This window comes from Lemur catta, chromosome 18, assembly GCF_020740605.2.
Source record: "Lemur catta isolate mLemCat1 chromosome 18, mLemCat1.pri, whole genome shotgun sequence".
Classification (NCBI taxonomy): Eukaryota; Metazoa; Chordata; class Mammalia; order Primates; family Lemuridae; genus Lemur; species Lemur catta.
In genome coordinates, this window is record NC_059145.1 from 44041725 (window position 1) to 44056513 (window position 14789).

The 14789-nt window shown below is 46.6% G+C and overlaps 2 protein-coding genes and 1 pseudogene across 4 annotated transcripts in view; 1 reads left to right on the forward strand and 2 right to left on the reverse strand.

Annotated features, from left to right (window-relative positions):
* Window positions 1-789: 789 nt before the first annotated feature.
* On the reverse strand, window positions 790-8558 carry LOC123623116 (annotated as a pseudogene).
* On the reverse strand, window positions 3233-8967 carry SS18L2 (SS18 like 2). Its single transcript, XM_045529868.1, has 3 exons — window positions 8790-8967; window positions 8482-8558; window positions 3233-5912 (listed from the first exon to the last, which is right to left on the reverse strand). Exons 1-3 carry the CDS (start codon window positions 8856-8858, stop codon window positions 5825-5827), a joined length of 234 nt encoding a protein of 77 aa, XP_045385824.1. The 5' UTR covers window positions 8859-8967; the 3' UTR covers window positions 3233-5824.
* A 5622-nt stretch (window positions 8968-14589) lies between these two features.
* Window positions 14590-14789, forward strand: part of SEC22C (SEC22 homolog C, vesicle trafficking protein) — a 29747-nt gene continuing 29547 nt past the window's right edge. For all 3 annotated transcript variants that reach the window (XR_006729798.1, XM_045529870.1, XM_045529869.1), the window contains exon 1: window positions 14590-14676. The gene's annotated coding sequence lies outside the window, so the exon portion shown is untranslated. The remainder of the gene's footprint in view (window positions 14677-14789) is intronic.

A 14789-nucleotide genomic window follows, 5' to 3' on the forward strand; every position in this document is an offset into this window, starting at 1 on the left:
CCTAACATACTTTATGACATCAAGACCAGACAAAAACAGTGCAAGAAGAGACCAATTTCATTATAAACATGAATTTAAAATTCAAATAAAAGATTAGAAAATACAGTTTAGCAGTATTTAAGTGTTCATGATCTAATTGGTTTTATTTATTTCTCAAAGGGTCTTCATTTTCCTGACATTTCTAACAAAACGCCAGGCAGACGGAGTTAAAAGAATCCACGACTGGAAAGGTAAACAGAGCCTCAGAAACTCGCAGGCAAGAATTTCCCCCCTCCCAAAACTAGCCCAGTGTCACCAGTAACTGGTCCCAGCTTAACCTTACAGTGCTTTGAACACCCCCTCCACATTTTCGGGATTCAGACCAAGAACGTCTGGGTTAATTGTGTGCGTGTGTCTGAGGGAGGATCACGCTTGAGACTGGAACATACTCGCCACCTCTAACGCACCAGATGAGAAAACTTTGAACCCAAAACCCTGCTGCTCCCGCCCGAAGGCTCAGGGGCGCGTGGCACTAACCAGTAGCATCCACGGACGAAGTGACTCAGGCCACTTTCCTCCCACTCCCCAGGGCAGGTCCACACCCCAGACCTTCCTCCCAGGCCCCACAAGAACCAAGCCTCCCTTCTCCCAGTCAAGAAGGAAAGGTTCATGTCCCAGTCCGTTAGGACAGCACCTGTGTGGCGGAAGGCGCCCGCGCCCCCGGCTCAGGCTTCTCGGTGCCGTCGCTGCACACGGAAGGCGACGGCTCCCGGGGGCAGAGTCCCTCCCCGGCGACGGCTCCCGGGCAGCCCGGGCGGTGGCTTCTCATGGTTTCCGCGGGCGCCCCCCGGGGGTGGGCCTCGCCTGCGGTCTGTGCACTAGGGCCAGAGCTTGGACCCGTGCTCTGGGCTCCGGTAGCGCCGCTCGGGGTCTTCGGAAGGCCACCCCGGCCCGCACGAGCACGTTCAGCATGCTGTCGGCCGGGCGGCGCCGGCGCGGGGCGCGGGGCTGCGGCTCCGGAGGCCGGAGAAGCGCCTGTGCAGGACGCGGGGCAGGCTGGGGAAGGCGCCCTCCGCTTGCGGCTGACTTTGGCGGGGCGGGCCACCACGGGCAGGGGCATCCTCGGCTCTGGGCGCCTCCTGCGTGTCCATGGGCTCGGGGAGGGCTGCTCACCGTCGAGGGGCGCTGCCTAGGCTTCGGCTTCCGCTTCCCGCGGCGGGTGCAGGCGAGGGGCAGGGGAGTGGGCGGGCTTCAAGGACACCTCGGGCTCGTGGGCCTCCACTTTGGCCGAGAGGTAGAGCTCCCAGGCGCTGCGTGTGACCAGTGACAGCTGCGGACTCCGGTGCAGCCACAAGCCACCGCGCTGCATGCGCGAGTGGTGCATCTTCCAAACAGACGGGGTCATGATGTGTTCTGCCTCCTTTTGCTCCTCCATAGCGGCTCGATAGGGAGGGTGACGGGGACTCCCGGGTTGGACAAGAGGGGCGGCAGGGGCACTCCGGACAACTGGCTGGCTCACGCCTCTATCCACGCGCCGACCCACGCAGTAACACTGCTAGGACGCTATCCTAATGGGTTTTAACTCGAGTGCAAAGATGATTCAACATCAGGAAATTTATTTGTATAATTCACCAGATTAACATATTAAAGAAAAGGTAGGTACACAGTTGTCCCAGTACATAGTGTATCAGTCATCAATTTATTGCTTCCTCAGCTCCCAATGTACCCTTCAACATCTCCTCTGTAATACACAATTCAGACTCAAGCGGGGGTCTCTCTACCCCATGACTCTTTCCCCCACAAAGTAACTTTTATATTTTTATAACTTGAAGGGAAAAGCAGGTGAATACAAGGAGAGAAAATGAATATAATGAGAAGATATATATATATATATAATATCTACCTTATTTGCTTATACTGTATTTTAAATAAAAGGATATCTTAAATCCTAGGAAATTGTACGGAAAAGGCCTATTAATACTCTTGGCACAAGACTGCTCTCTTTAGAAAGGCTTGATTATAGGTTGGCCCTTGACTGGAGTCTAGGAACTTGAATGGCAAATAATCCCCTACACTTATAAAACACTTCCCCTAAATGATAATAGCAGTTCCCTATGCCTAAACTGTTTGTACAAACAACGTGGTTTAAGGTGAACACCTGCTTTCCCTCTGGGAGTCGAATTTTGTGATGTGCTATAGGCAGAGAATGCATATGTGACCAGCCCCCAGTAAAAACCTTGGTATTGAGGTTCTAATGATAGACATTTCACATGTGTTGTCACAATTCATTGTTGGAGGAATTAAGCATATTCCATGTGACTCCACTGGGAGAGGATTCTTAGAAGCTTGTGCCTGATTTCCTCTGGGTGTTACCCGATGTGCCTTTTCCCTTTGCTGTTTTTATTTTGTATCCCTTTATTGTAATAAATCATAGCTGTGATAATATACTGAGTGAAGAGGAGGGAGATTGGACCCATCAAATTCATTTGAAAACACCACTGCAACAAACACCTCTTGTCAGATAGGGTCCTTACTCATTTTATGTTGACCCTACTTGGCTACTGATTTCATCCTTTAAATTCTCCTTGGCTCTTACACTTTTTCTGGATACTAGCCTTTGCAAGTAGATTTGGTTTGGCTAAAAATTTTTCAAATGCCCCAGTGCTGATGGAAGCCATATTGGCTAAGCCAGTCCATCTGTGTCTACCCACCAAGGGTGAAGCATTAGACAACTGGCATCTTGGTTTGGTTTCCCTCAGCAGACCCTGAGACAATGATTTGAATGTAAACTGTTCATTTGGGAAGTACTATAGTCTGAATGTTTATGTCTCTCCAAATTCACACATATGTTGAAACCCTAACCCTCAAGGTGACAGGAGGTAGAGCCTTTGGAGGGTGATTAGGTCATGAAGGCAGAGCCCTCATGAATGAGATTAGTGCTCTTATAAAAAAGACCCAAAAGAGGCCCCTTACTCTTTCTGACATGTGAGGTTACAGTGAAAAGATGGCTGTCTGTGAGCCAGGAAGTGGGCTCTCCCCAGACACCAAATTTGCTGGGGACTTGATCTTTGACTTCTCAGCCTCCGGAACTGTGAGAAATAAATTTCTGTTGTTTATAAGCCACCCAGTTTATGTATTTTGTTATAGAAGCTCAAACAGACTAAGACAGGAAGTGATCCTAGGAAACCACATTCAGGGGGGAGTGGGGAAGGAAAACAAGGAAGGTTATCAACGGGAAAGAAGCCAAACTCTGTAAAATAATTTAAAGGGGTTTATTCTGAGCTAAATTTGAGGACCATGGCTGGGAGTCAGGCCCAAGAAGACTTGAGCAAGTGGACTCACAGTGGTTGGGTTACAATTTGGTTTTACACATTTCAGGGAGACAGGAATTACAGGTACAGTCATAAATCAGTACATGGAAGGCATACGTCAGTTTGGCCTAAAAAGGTAAGACATCTCAAGTGCGGGAGGGTGGAGGAGGGGGGCTTACAGGTTATAGGTGGGTTTAAAGACTCTTTGATTTGTTGTTGGTTAAAGAATGAAGGCTTGGAATTTTTCAAGATAAGAAAGTCTTGATCAGAGACATGCCACCTGCCAAGTACCCAGGCTCAAGTGATTTGTTATGTAAATTGAGGACCTGGAGGTTTGTCTTGAATAGCCTTAGGCCTGTTAATGAGTTACAAGAAATCCTCTTATTTTTAAAGGTTAGCAGCTAATTAAAAACAATTGAACAGCCCCAATCAATACTCTGCTGACCAGATCAGGCCATGAGCAGCCCACTCTTGCCCACTGGTATAGAGTATAGGCACCAACCCCAATAACAGTGGAAGAGGAAGACTACAAATGGGCTAAGGCCATAAGGATGGCAGATTGGGTGAAGGAGCAAGGGAATGGGTTCTCTCCCAGATTTGAGAAGACCTGGAAAGGGCCACAGCCCTTAGATAACACGTCAGAGCTGAAAGGATGGCATTGGTAATAAACTATCTAACAGGAAAAAAAAAGAAAGATCATAGCACACAACGGCCCTTCATTTGATTAACCACCTGTAGCTTAACTCATTGTCTTTAAGAGTCTGTTTTTACAGCACTTGAAAAGAACTAAGTAAATAGAAGAGGAGTGACCCTCCTCTCTCTACATCCACCAAAACACATTCCAAGGAGACTAATAAAGACAGCCTGGCAGAAAAGAAAAATAAACACAGTTGCCTTCTGTTTTCATTTTGCAGCAATAACTTATTTATTTATTTATTTTACCCTTTATCACCCCCCAATAAAAAGCCTAAACACTTCAGCCTCACCACAGACACTTCTTTCTTTCATGCCATGCCCTTTCCTCCCTTGGAAAGTAAAAGAAATTTTTTCTTTAAAACCTGTCTTAATCTTTGAGTTGAGAATTCTTTCTCAACCTGTGTTAGGAGTTCCCACCCTAATAAGAGCTAACACACATTGACTGTTTACCATGTGCCCAGCTCGCAGCCACAGTATCTCAATCTCACAACCTCAGGAGGCAAACACTATTTTCATTATCCCCATTTTAGAGGTGAGGAAATGGAGCTCACAGATGTTAAGGTATAGAGCTGGGATTCAAAATGAATTCTCTCTTCACTATTTACATATTATCATCACCCTGGGGTGCAAGCCCTGACTCCAACAAAAGGAGCAGGGATCTGGGCTTCTAATTTTGGGTTAGCTTACAAGAATCTCTTTGCCTCATCTTACAGATAAGTCTCAAAGAGTGAAAGTTTTTTACAGAATCCAGCTAATAAATGCAGAAAGAATGATAAAATTAGAAAACCACCATTAGGCAACCCCTAGTGAATTACAAGATCAAAGCTGGGTAGATCATAATTTAAGTGAAGGCCTGTTGGGAACTTGAAAATAAATCAGGTCACTTCCTAATGTGATGCAAAAGCAAGCATTCTTGCTAAAAATATTAGAATCTGTGTTTGAATGAGCATCTAAATCCACCAGTTTACAGGAAAAGTGGGTGATAGGGGAACATACTTAATGACACTACAGGGATACAACTGGATGAATCCAGAACATGAGAAATTCTAGAACAAATGACCTAGTTCTTTCAACAAATAAAGAAAAAAAGAGGGGGGACTATTAAATATTTTTTAAGTGACTTAAAGGGACATCAGCAAAATACATGTGACTCTTGTTTGGATCCTGATTCACACAAATAAACAAAGACATTTTGTGATAATGGCAGAAAATTGAACATCTACTATAAGATGATATTAGGTTATAATTAAGAGTCACTATTAGTTTTGTTGGCAATGATAATGGTATCATTGTTACATACCTTACAGTTAAGTCCTTACAGTTTTTCTGGAAAACCAAATGGATCATATTACATGAAAACTTCTATACCTCCTTATCAGTCTTTCGTGGAAAAGCACGCTTTATTTCAAAGCAATCTGAAAAGGGCAGTTGGGGGACCACATTTACAAACTGGTAGGAGAAAGCACACAGTCACATGCCCATTTAGCAAGGTCTCATTCAGGAATCTCATCAATTCCTGCCCAATGCCTACTTAGTTTCCTCTTCAGGTAGAAACTAAAAAGTAGGCTTGAAGATGCTAATGATGTCAGTTATCCAGATACGCTCCAAGTTCAGGAAAGAGGACACCTGGGGTCAAATTCTTGAGGGATCTACTTAATTACTAAAATAAATATTCACATTGAGAATACAGTTAGTAGCTTTCTTCACATTTTCACATTTTTAAAAGAGCCACAGAAATTTCATTCATGATTCAGACAGTTGAGTTGGTAAAGACCCTGTCTCCATTTCCTAAAAGAAGGATTACATTCAATTACTCTTCACAACAGCCAACTGGAAGATTATTCCATTGCTTTTGAACTACTGGTTGGGCTGGCATCTGCAATGGTAGCCAAATAAATGAGATTTCTATGTAACACATGTTGGTACCTACGGGTAAAAAACAGGCAAAAATTAAAGGCTTGTTTTTACTGACCATAAACAAACACTGAAAACCAATGTACTTACTCTAGTGGAATGGCTCATCCACTGATTGGATGGTGCAGTGTTATCAACTTTCTTGCTTAACATATTCAAGAAAAATATATCCAGAATCTCACCTACTCTCACAGGTCACTTCTACAGTTACCTCTCTAGGACAAGCCACCATAATTTGTTGCTTGGACTATTGCAATAATCTCCTAACCAGTTTCCCTGATCTACCTTTGCACACCTACTTTAATTCTCCACACAGCAGCCTAAGTGATCATTGTATAATCTAAGTCAAGATCATGTCGTATCTCTGTTTAAAACCTTCCAAAGGCTCCCATCTCAGAGTAAAGCTGAGCCTTTCTCATGCCCTATAAGGGGTCTGCAGTTACTCCTCTGATTTCATCCTCTACAGCTTTCTCTTTGTTCACTGGGTTCTGGCCACAGTGGCCTCCTTGCTGTGATTTGATGATGTTCAGCACACTCCTGCCAGGGGGCCTTTCCACCTGATGCCCTCTCTGCCTTACCGTCTCACTATGCCTCACTGCTGCATAGCTGGCTCCCTGACCTTAGCTCGCTACTCAAATGCTGCCTTATTAGAGATATCCTGTATAAAATAGCACCCTCCCCCCACTTATTCTGCTTTATTCTTATTCAAAACACTTATTATGTGCCTAATTATATATTTTTTTCCCTCTAGATTCTAGAATGTCAGCTCCATGAGTGTAGAGCTGGTGTCTGTTTTGCTACTGATTTCCTAGTGTGTGAAATAGTGCCTGGTACTAGTAGTACAGGTGCCCCCTGGTATCTGCAGGGGATTGGTTCCAGGATCCCCTATTCCCGCTCCCCCACAGAAATAACAAAATCCAAGGAGGTGCAAGTCCCTTATATAAAATATTATAGTATTTGCATATAACCTATGTATGTCCTCCACATCTTACCATATACTTTAAATCATCTCTAGATTACTTATAATACCTAACACAATGTAAATGCTATGTAAATAGTTGTTATACTGTCTTGTGTTTCACATGTATTACCTTTTATTGTAATACTGTTACTTTTTATTGTTCTTTTCCCCCAAATATTTTTTATTTGTGGTTTATTAAATCCATGGATGCAGAACCTGCAGAAACAGAGGGCCAACTATACTTATAAAATAGCTTTTGAACAAACTTTAAAGAAGGGACAAGATATTTCCATGATCAATGTGAGCTTACTACAGCAGCAATTCTCAATCAGGAGGTGGAGCTCCCCACCCATGAAGACAAATCAGATGAGTGGCCAGGAACCATGGCACGTGCAATGTGAAAAAGCCCAGTAGGAGCTCTTGATAACTTTCTTACCCCTGGGTTGAGAATCATTACATCAAACTGAACATTTTGCCACCATTTTCCATATAGAAAAATGAGAAAGTGCTTACTGTAAAAACAAACAAACAAAAAACTGTAAAAAAGCAAATTACCAAATGCCAGAGTCAAATGTTAATACTTATACCAAAATAGGCTGGGCATAGTGGCTCATGCCTGTAATCCTAGCATTCTGGGAGGCTGAGGCGGGAGGAATGCTGGAGATCAGGAGTTTGACACCAGCCTGAGCAAAAGTGAGATCCTGTCTCTACTAAAAATAGAAAGAAATTAGCCAGACAACTAAATTAGCTGGGAACGGTGAGGCATGCCTGTAGTCCCAGCTACTTGGGAGGCTGAGGCAGAAGGATTGCTTGAGCCCAGGAGTGTGAGGTTGCTGTGAGCTAGGCTGATGCCACGGCACTCTAGCCTGGGCAACAGAGCAAGACTCTGTCAAAAAAAAAAAAGAGAGACTTATACCAAAATGGATTATTGCTACTATTCCACTGAGATACTCAGTGAGGGATTGTAGGTGATTTTTCTAGGGCATAATGGTTCTTAAACATTTCTTCAGTAACAATGAAATATTTTTCTATAAGAAGTGGGGCATAATTCTTGGACTAGATTTGTAAAATAAACTCAGACTCTATTTTCTCTCATTTTGGTATATGATTAGAGAGCACATTAAATTATGCAGAATTTACCTTTGGGTGAACTTGGAAATCCTTTGTTCATCTGTGTGTGTGTCACTCACAAACTGACAGCAAGTTAGAAATGGGAGGAAGCTCAGCAAATGGTCTGACCCCCTCACTTAACAGACAAAGGAGGAGGTAGGGACCCACAATGAGAAAGGGGCCGTGCTTCTGATCTCCTGAGCATAGTTTTCTGTGTGGTCCCCTCCCTATTCCTGTTGTTATCAGCTAGCATGGCTCCACACAAATAAGGTTTTGCAATGAGAATAATTCAAGTTTTGAAGAGGGACACACGTCTGACTCCAGGCTCCACAATATACTAGCTGTATGATCTTGAGCAAGTAAGTAATCTCTCTGAGCCCCTCTTTCCTCGACTGTAAATCAAGTTTCAACTGCAATCCATCACCCAAGATTCCTAGTTCAGGATAACTGCTGCATCATCCACTGGCTTCCCCTCCACTCAAGGGTCAGAGGCAAAAGGGGGGCACTTACTGGACACACTCGTTCGCCCGGCCCTTGTTCTGATACTCCACGATACAGCGGATCAGCTGGTCATTCTCCTCCAGGAGCTGAAAGATCAAAGAAAGGGTCAGTGCAGTGAGACATCAGGGCGGCGGGGCGGACTGCACCCCCTATGCCGGACTGTCCTGCCCCGGCGCCTTTGCTGACTTCGTTCCCATCTCACTCCACACCCGCCGGTCAACACCCTTCGCAGACTACCAGTCTCAGCGGGGATGCTGCTCTGGGAAGCTTCCCGCACTCGGCAGCTCCTCAAGATCTCTGCCCGCGTTGACGCTCACCCGTTGGATAGTCTCTTGATTGACTTCCGCCTTGCCCCGCAGCCAGTCCGGTACGAAGGCCACAGACATCTTGGGGAGCCCAGTCGAAAATCTGCCTCAGAGAGCGCGCACGCCACTTGCGTAGATCGGAGCCAACCACGGGACCCAGGCGCAACGCAACCACAACAGGCTCCCACAATACACGGGGGCCTACGCTTTGTACGTTGATTGGATGGGGAAAGGGAGAGACGTCACTTGTGATTGGACGCGCAGGAACGGCGCTCCGCGGCCTCCTCGGGCCCCGCCCCTAGGGCGCCGGGGAAGTTTGCGTACCCTTTGCGCTTGCGCAGTCTGGAAAGCTAAGCTTCAGGGAGCGGGGTCCGGCCTGCTGCTGACGTTATGCCGCATCAGCTCCTCGAATTGTAAGCTGTGTGTACTAAATCTGTCTGCAGGGGCAGCTTGCCCAGGGTCAAATAGAAATCATGCCTGGAACCCAGATATATGGCTTCAAGTCCACTGCCCTTTTCATATGACTCTAGTGCCTCCAGGCCTGTGTCTGGAGCTTGAACCCTGGGCATTGCCTCCGGCAGGGCTAGGCGAACACTGCAATTTGCTTTACTCTGCTGAGGGAGAAACTTGTGTATGTGCTTAGATTTCCTATGGGCAATAATAATGCTTATTAGAGTTACAATCCTAAAAATCACGAGTATTTTCTCCATTTTACAGATGAGAAAACAAGTAACTTGCCCAAGGTCCCAGAGCTACCAAGAGCAAAGTCAGTATCTCAACACAGGCAGTCTAGCTTTAGAACCTTCACTCTTAACCACTACCCCATACTGCCTGTGCATCATACTGCAAAGGTGGTTTTCTACAAGATGCAAGGAGGAAGCTGGGCATATCCTCCTGGGTCACATAGTTACTACTGGTGACCACTAAAACTCTTAAGTGGTTGTAGCCTTCTAGTCCATCTGTGGTGGATGTGGTAATAAAGTTGGTTTTCCCTAAGACACAGAGTGCGCAGCAACCACTTAATTTAGGAGGGAGATTTGGGGAGCCTGTACTCCTCAAAAGGGGAGCTTCATAGAGCTTCATTTTCCCCAGCAGTGGCCCTGATCCAGAGCAGGCTTGTCTGCTTTGGTGGGCTCTCCCGCCACAATCCCTTTATTCAAGCCTGTGAATAGGCACTTTTCATCCCATTGCACAGAAGGGTAAACCTGCTGAGAGAAGTGGGGTAATATGCCTAAGTTGGGGCAGGTCTTGGGGTTTCCTGGTTCCCAAGCCTGCACTGTTAACCTTACATCAGGCTCCTTCCCCAGGAAAATTCCATAGAAAACAGAGTGGGCAGAGAAGGAAACATCAGGAGCAGGAGCAGGGCTTGCTTAGTTCTACCTAGCCCTATTCCTGTTTAGACAAGTGAAGGAGGGCAATAACATGAGATGGTGTTAAGGTGAGACAGGTGCAGGGGACCAACCTGGTCCAGCATACAGGGAAAGCCCTCCAGGAGAAGAGATGTCTACATATAAAGAACAAGCGGAGGTTAAGCAGGTGACAGGTGTCCAGATGCTGGACTCACTCCTAGGAGCAATGGGAGCCATGGATGATTTTAGGCAGAAGAGTGATGAAGTCAGAGATGCATTTTAGAGTTTTCCTGGCTGTAATATGGTGAAAGGGAAGGCAGCGAGATGAGAAGCAAAAACAGTGAGAAGGCTGCGATAAGCATGCGGGCCAGAGATAGTGGGAGCAGAGAAAAAAGAAGTGTGTGTATTTGAAAGACATTAGAAGTAGACTTGACAGGCATTAGCAATTGAATGGGGAGGGAAAGGAAAGGAGAAATTAGGGATGACTCCTGGGGTTCTGGCTTGGGCAACTGAGAGACTGGAGTTGCCACTTATGGAGGTAGGGAACAGTGGGGGAGAAGCTGGACTTGACCTGAGGGTGATACATTCAGTTGTGGAAATGCACGGTTTGAGGTGCTGTCAAATGGAAATATTGAAATTCATGGATGGTTATTTGGGTCTGAAACTCAGGGACAAGGGCTAGAGCTACTGCTTTGAGAAACATCACTTTTGGTAACTTATGGGAACCATGTAGTAGATAAGTCTGCCTAAGGAGAGTGTGATGATTTCTCTCATGGTGGAGGAAAAGAAGCTGCAAAGGAGACAGAGGGGGAGAAAGAGACTAGAGATATAGGAAGAGGAAAACCAGGAAAGTGGAAGTCATAGAATTTTTTTTTAAGTGACTGAGAAAGAGGACAGCACTGACAAATGCTGTTGAAAGGTCAAGAAAGATAAAGACTGGGTCTTTGATGTCCTTGATGAGGGCAGTTTCAGTGATGTGGTGAGGAAGAAATCAGAATTGTAGGGGGCTGAGAAATGATGGGAAAGATGAAGCAATGGAGTGTTCAAACACAGACCACTTTTTCCATGAGGTCTGGTTGTAAAGGGGAAAGGGAAAGAAGGTGAATGCTGGAGGGAGAGGAAGGAGAGGAGTTGTCAGGAGCTGAGGGCATCACTTTGATGGTTGCTCTTTCTTCAGTGAAGGAGGCACCTGGGCAAGGGGGTTGAAGAGTGGGAAATCTGGGGAGCACACAGGAGATTTGGAAGTTGATTTGGGGGAGAACTGGAGACAGCTGACTTGGCAAACAGAACTGTTGAACAGTGTTGAGGACCTATCGAGGTTGACAGTGTACATAGCACTGATCTGTGTGGTTGTGAGATTTTATCCAGCACCATTTACATCCCAGAGCAGATTTAGAGAAGACAGAGGGTTAGATTCTTCCAGGATTGGAATGCTGCCAGGCACGTGACAGAAGGATAACTGTGCATGGGATGTAAGCATATTGGGAAGAATGTGATGGACCCTGGACTCTCAGTTGATGGGGAAGGAAGTGAAGACTGGAAGAATCTGATAAATAGAATAAAGTATAGGGACAACTGAACTGGAAGTTTCCACAGGACAGAGAACAGTGAAAGGACTTCAGAGAATAGCGGAAGGACAGGTGAGAGATCAGGTGTCTATATTTATGACGTCAGAGGTGGAGCTCTTCTGTGGTCCAGGGTGTTAGCCTGGGAGTGGAGGGCTGAAAATGGTTGGAAGGCAAGGAGTCTGGAGTTGACTGTGAAACTGGAGCCAGAATGACCAATGATTGGAGATGACAGCTAGGTCTTCAGGTACTACATCTCACCCCTGTTGTCCCATCCACTGTGGTGCCTGAGCCACACCAACTGCACCAGTCAGAGGGTATAAGGCCCTATTCTAAAGCACTTATATCACAAGTTTTGAGAGCCCAAGATTCTAACCTTTTCCCTAGCACATACGCTACAGGGTTTCCAATCTTCCGTACGAACCCTGAATCTTCTGGTTTTTCTTCTTCTTTGTGCCTGTTATGACCTAGCCTTATTATCACCTGTCACACAGGCCAGCCATGACTCAGTGTGGGAGGAGACCGTACAAGGGTGTGAATACAAGGAGGTGGTGACTCTATCTTAGATTCTATCACAACTCTCTTCTGTTTTCATTTTGTAATTTTTCTCTGGTTATGTAAGCCCTACTTCAATTTCCACCCATGTGATGATGACTTTCAAAAGCCTATGTCCAGCCCAGACCTCTACATTGAACTGCAGCCCATATATCCAACTGCTAGGTTGACATATGTATTAGTCGAGGTTCTTCAGAGAGAATCAGTAGGGTATCTACATAGATATATAGATATGTATCTATAGATAATCTATATAGATATAGATATATGGGAGGGGATTTATTAGAGGAATTGGCTCACATGGGTATAGAAGCTGAGAAGTCCCACAATAGGCTGTCTGCAAACTGGAAACTAGGGAAGCTGGTAGTGTGGCTCAGTCCAAGTCTACTCTGACTTGAACTTGGCCTCACAGCCAGGGAAGCTGAAGGTGTAACTCTCAGTCTGAGAGCAAAAGCCAGAGAACCTGGGGGGCTGTTGGTACAAGTCCCAGAGTCCAAAAGCTGGAGAATCTGGAGTTCAGATGCCAAGGGCAGGAGAAGAAGGGTATCTTAGCTCCAGGGTAAGGGTGGGGGAGGGGAGAGAGAGAGAGAGAGAGAGACAGACAGAGACAGAGAGAGAATATTGACCTATTCTCTGCCTTTTTTGTTCTATCTATTGGATGGTGCCTGCCCACATTGGGTAAGGATGGATCTTCTTTATTCAGTCCACCTACTCAGCCAACCTCTTCCAGAGACACCCTCACAGACGTACCCAGGAATAATGCTTTACCAGCCATCTGAGCACCCCTTAGTCCACTCAATTTGACACCTAAAAGTAATCATCACAACATCCTAACCAGAAGTCGAAAAGGTGCCTCAAATTCAATTTTTCTAAGATGGAACTAGTGATCAATCTTCTCTCCCAAACCAGAACCTCTTCCAGTGTTCTCCCTATCTGTGGATTCCTCCACCATCCATCCATTCATCCAAGGCTGAACAGTAGCATCCCTGAAGCTTCTTCATCACCCCTTCCCATCTAATTCATCACCAAGTCATGTTGATTTTGCTGCTACATTTCTCTGCAGCCTGCTCAGTTCTCTTCCTCTTCACCTTCATCCTAGTTCATGCTGCAGTGTCATTCTCTCTTGCCCAGATGACTGCATTGACTTTCCAGCCAGTCCCACCATAGCTTCTTTGAGCCTTATCCATTTTGATCTTAACTTTAGCAGACTGAGTGATTTTTACAAAATGCAAATTTGATCAGTTTTGCACTGTCCTAAACTTCCCACTATGGCCCATAAGATCCTATATGGTTTGGCCCTTTCTATTCTCTCTGGCGGTTCTCACTCCACTCTTTTACTCTCTAAACTCTGGGTTTCTTTTCTTTTTGTGGTAAAACGAACATAAGGTAAAATTAATCATTTTAATCACTTTAAAATGTACGGTTCTGTGGTATTCGGTACATTCACATTGTTGTGCAATAATCACTACCATCTATTCCCAGAACCTTTTCATCTTCACAACTGACATTCTGTACCCATTGAACATTAACTCCACATTCCCCCCTTTCTACGTTTCTTTTCATCCCTCAAAAACCCTGCTCCTCTCTGAAGAGCAGTTTGTATTTATACACGTGTTTAATTGTTTGATGGGTTCTCTCACCCTGCCCTCCTTTCTTAACAGTTATTAGTGTCAGGAATTACTCACTTTATCCACGATTCCTGGCATACAGCTGGTGCACAGTGCTCAATACTTGCTGAATGAATAAACAGACAACTCTGCTACCTAATCTCCCTCCAGCTAGCCATCCATCTGCGGGTGCCTCTGTCCCCAGCCTGGGGTGTGTCCCGCCGGGGTCGGACTTTGGCACCCCATCCAGGCTGGCAGTAGGCCATGCTCTTTGGTTTGTCTATCTCGGGCCTCCAGCCGGGCCGCGTGGACCGGGGAACCCACGCCCCGGGCGTGTCGCTCTGTCACGCGGAGCCTCCCCGCCTCCAGACATCAGTCCTGTTGCTACCCTGGGAGGACTCGAGCTTAGACCGCAAAGCTTCCTCGCACCTCCGGACGTTAAGAGTTGCAGGCTTGGACCTCAAACCCACGCGGGGAGAGCAGAGAGGTGGTAAGAAAGTTGGAAGGAGCGCGCCCCAGCCACGCCCCCCGTACCTTTGGGTCTCCGTCCTTTAAGAACCACTCCTTTAGGGACTCGGTCGGGCCGGGCTGCAGAGGCGCGCCAGGATTGGTCGGTTTGGGTGCGGGTGTCGCTTGGCAGCAGCGAATGGGGTCTTAAGGCTTGCGCACGCGCACCACCGCCTACCTGCTCCCGGGCCGCCGGTGACCTGGGCCGGGTCTGCCCGGCGCGCCGAGGTGGCTGGGGGGGCGGCAGGTGGCACAGCGGTGTGGCGGAGCGGCGGGCGGGCGGGTGCCGACTCCCGAAGGCCGCCGTCGGGGCAAGGTGAGGGCTGGCGGGCGGAGGCGGGGGCCGCGGCCCGTTAGCAGAGAGCAGGCGGGGTCGGGCGTGGCGCGGGGCGGGCCCTGTCGTAGGGGCGGCCCGGGGCCCGGGGCCCG

What these genes read in the sequence shown, in the direction of transcription:
- SS18L2 (XM_045529868.1), bottom strand. Translation starts at nt 8,858, where the DNA reads ATGTCTGTGGCCTTCGTACCGGACTGGCTGCGGGGCAAGGCGGAAGTC. An exon ending in ATCAAGAGACTATCCAACGG is followed by an intron (nt 8,559 to 8,789) that starts GTGAGCGTCAAC and finishes TTGATCTTTCAG; the next exon opens with CTCCTGGAGGAGAATGACCA. An exon ending in CGGGCGAACGAGTGTGTCCA is followed by an intron (nt 5,913 to 8,481) that starts GTAAGTGCCCCC and finishes TTTTACCCGTAG; the next exon opens with GTACCAACATGTGTTACATA.